At 56.5% G+C, this 2973-nt stretch overlaps 1 protein-coding gene across 1 annotated transcript; it reads left to right on the plus strand.

Annotated features, from left to right (window-relative positions):
- Positions 1 to 884: 884 nt before the first annotated feature.
- Positions 885 to 2329, plus strand: SPOCD1 (SPOC domain containing 1). Its single transcript, XM_044770241.2, has one exon. It carries the CDS (start codon positions 959 to 961, stop codon positions 2327 to 2329), a length of 1371 nt encoding a protein of 456 aa, XP_044626176.2. The 5' UTR covers positions 885 to 958.
- Positions 2330 to 2973: the final 644 nt, after the last annotated feature.

Raw genomic sequence — 2973 nt, forward strand, 5'->3', positions numbered from 1 at the left:
GAACGTGTGAACTTAACCACTCGGCCACCTGGCTGGCCCCAGTTTTTAACTTTTTATTTCAATCGTTTTATTGGGCTTGCATATGTATTTTCATCCATTGAATTATATATGAGATAACTAAAATAAATAATTATGCAAAACTCTAGATCTAATTCCGACATTCCCCTAGAGGTGCAGAAGCAGACACTTTCAGTAACTCCCCATCGCCCTAGGATCAAGATTAAAGCCTCAGGCAGGCTTTGTCACCTGAGACCCCTCCTCCCAGGAACCCACCTACTCCTGCTCAGGAGCCCGGATTGGCACCTCCTCCGGGAAGCCCTCAGGAGGGAGAGAGCGCCCTCTGCCGGGGCAGGGACGCCAGCACGCTTGGGGTACCGCCCTTTGCTCATCATCAGGGACTCCGCCCCCATCCCTCACCCGGGCTCCCGCATCACGTGATCCCAGCTCCTCAGTTCCCGGGGACCCCAGGTGAGAGCGTCTGGATTGGTGGCGGCCCGGTTCCCTGAGCGGCGTGGGACTGCCCTGGTCAGGCCTGGGACCTTGACTGGAGTGGCTATCAGAAGGGGACCGAGGTGAGGGAGGCAGGAGGGGTGAGGGCGTTAACCCCTGTCCCTGTCTGCCCCGTGCGGAGTGGTTCAGAGCTGGGCTTTCCGTTCGGGAGAGCAGCCCGGCTCTTCCAGATCCCATCTGCGTGGCCTTGGGCGAGTCACTCAGTGTTCTCACCTGTGGCTGCCTGAGTGAAATGACGTAATAACACGTACGTAAGTAATTAATAAGTGGTAACTAGTTACTGTAGCCCCTTTCAGCAAAAGTGTCAACTCTCAGAGATGGGAAGACCCTGTGTGGAGGCGGGCCTCCTCTCCTTCACCTGGGGCGCTTACACACTGGGTGCTGTCTCCTTGGGGGTACAACCTGGAAAGGAGGCTGCCTCCCAGGTGCCCGCTGGCCTGGCGCCTGAATGTGCTGGCGGGTGAAACACTCCGTGTTAAGGTCTCTTCTCTCTGTCTCCTCGCAGGGCCTGTTTTTTGCTTTTGGCCCCTGTAGGTGGACAGACATGCCTCAGGAGGGGGCTGCAGAGGGCTCCAGTACAGAGGACCCTGTTATCAGTCCGCAGCACAGCTGTGGGCTTTCCCAGAAGGACGTGCAAGAAACCAGTTCCATGTCAGGTCTGGCACCAGACATGCCAGGGGCAAGCTCCGGGGCCCAAGCCTGGGCTGGCCGCAGGAAGAGGGTCCTCAGGGAAGAGGCCTGTCGAGGTGCCAGGTCCCGGGATTTGGTGCACAGCCCTGGGTGCCACATCCAGCTGCCCACAGTGCCTGCTCAGAAGACGGCTCAGGCCTCCAGGAGGCTCCGGATTTCCCTGCACGACATGTTAGCTGAAAGCTGGCCCGGGAACCTGTGCGGTCTGTCTGTGGGTCTCCCAGAGAGAGCATTGGTCGGCAGGGAGAGGCCGGCAGGGGTGGAGAAGGGGACCTGCCCCAGGCCCAGGGAGGCTGGAAAAGGTGGGACTTCACCAGAGTGTGATGGAAGAAGCCCCACCCTCAGCAAAGAGGAGCCCCCCGAAGCGGACCTGCCATCCTCACCAGACCCAGCCCCAGTGGGGACAAGGAAGAAAAACAGGAAGTGTAAGGCCTACCCAGAGGATGGGGAGGGGGCTGGTGGCTTCTTGTGGCTTGGTCAGAGCCCTGGTGGGGACAAAGCCCCGTCTGTGGGAGGCTCCCCACAAGGTGCTGACCTGGAGTCCCTGGGGGGTCCTTGCAGTCCCCTCTCTCCTGGGTCTGCGCCTGGAGATCCAGGTGGAAGTTGGGTGGCATGTGCCTCAGGGACTGAGAAGTTCGAATATTTGCCTGCTGCCAGGGATGGGGCCCAGGCAGGTGTTGGGTTCCCACTGCCCGTTGGAGGAGGGTCCCTCAGGCCAGCTGCCCAGGATCCTCCTCAGAGTCCTGTGCGGTGCCTGGGAGTGTCTGGAAAGGCTTCCCCAGAGCGGCAGGAAGCTGAGCACATCGTAAGGGCTGGTGGTGGTGAGGGCCCTGCTGCATCACCCAACCAGGAGGAGCCGGAGGTCAAGGCTCGGCCGGAGTCCAGGGGAAGGCCAGGGCGTGGACTCACGGCTCCCTCCGACACCTCCGTCAGCTCCCGGGAGCCTGCAGCCGGCAAGGCTAGCTCAGGTTTCTCCATGGGGCAGAGAAGATCCAAGTGTGCCAAGAAGTCCAGGAGGGGCCCGGGGCCCCAGGCCCATAAGCAGGGCACAGGCAGAAGCTCAGACAACTCCAGCCAGTGCCAGCTGGAGGACTCCCGCCCAGGAGGCTGCTGCCAGCTGGTAAGTTGAGTCTGAGAGGTTGGGATAGGAAGGGCTGGGCGGGTCTCTCAACATCACGCTTGGTGGTGACATTTAATAGAACTCAACTAGATGGACTGTTCATGAGCATTATCCCTCACACCCACTTTATACATGAGTAAACTGAGGCCCAAAAGTCAGGAAAGAGAAAACAAACTACATTTACTGACATCTTGTGAGGGGTCAGTATCTTTTGGAGTTGGTGAGTCCTGGGTTCACATCTTCCCTCTGCCCACTTCCTAGCCAAGTGATCTTGGAATATCTTTTAACCTAAATTTCCTCATCTGTAAAAAGGACCTACAATTCCAATTTAATGGGGTTGTTTGAGGATTCAGTGAGATGATGGTGTAAAATAATGTGCCTAGCACAGCATAAGGCACAAGGTAAATTACTGAATTTATGTTGAATTTGCTTTCCCTTGAGTGTTACAATAGCCCCGTAAGATATGCCTTAGGCCCGTATTTCCAGATGGGGAAACTGAGGCTCAGGAAGTTAACAAACTTCTCCAAACTCACACAGCAAGGAAGTCAGTGCCTGGCCATGTTCCCTGTATCCACTGCTTCCCTTTCCATTGTTCGTTATAATCATAATTGTCATTTTATTAATAATCATAGCTAAAGTTTATATACCAAAGG

Source organism: Equus asinus, chromosome 5, assembly GCF_041296235.1.
Source record: "Equus asinus isolate D_3611 breed Donkey chromosome 5, EquAss-T2T_v2, whole genome shotgun sequence".
Taxonomy (NCBI): domain Eukaryota; kingdom Metazoa; phylum Chordata; class Mammalia; order Perissodactyla; family Equidae; genus Equus; species Equus asinus.

Coding starts and splice junctions, on each gene's coding strand:
- SPOCD1 (XM_044770241.2), top strand. CDS start 959: ATGTGCTGGCGGGTGAAACACTCCGTGTTAAGGTCTCTTCTCTCTGTC.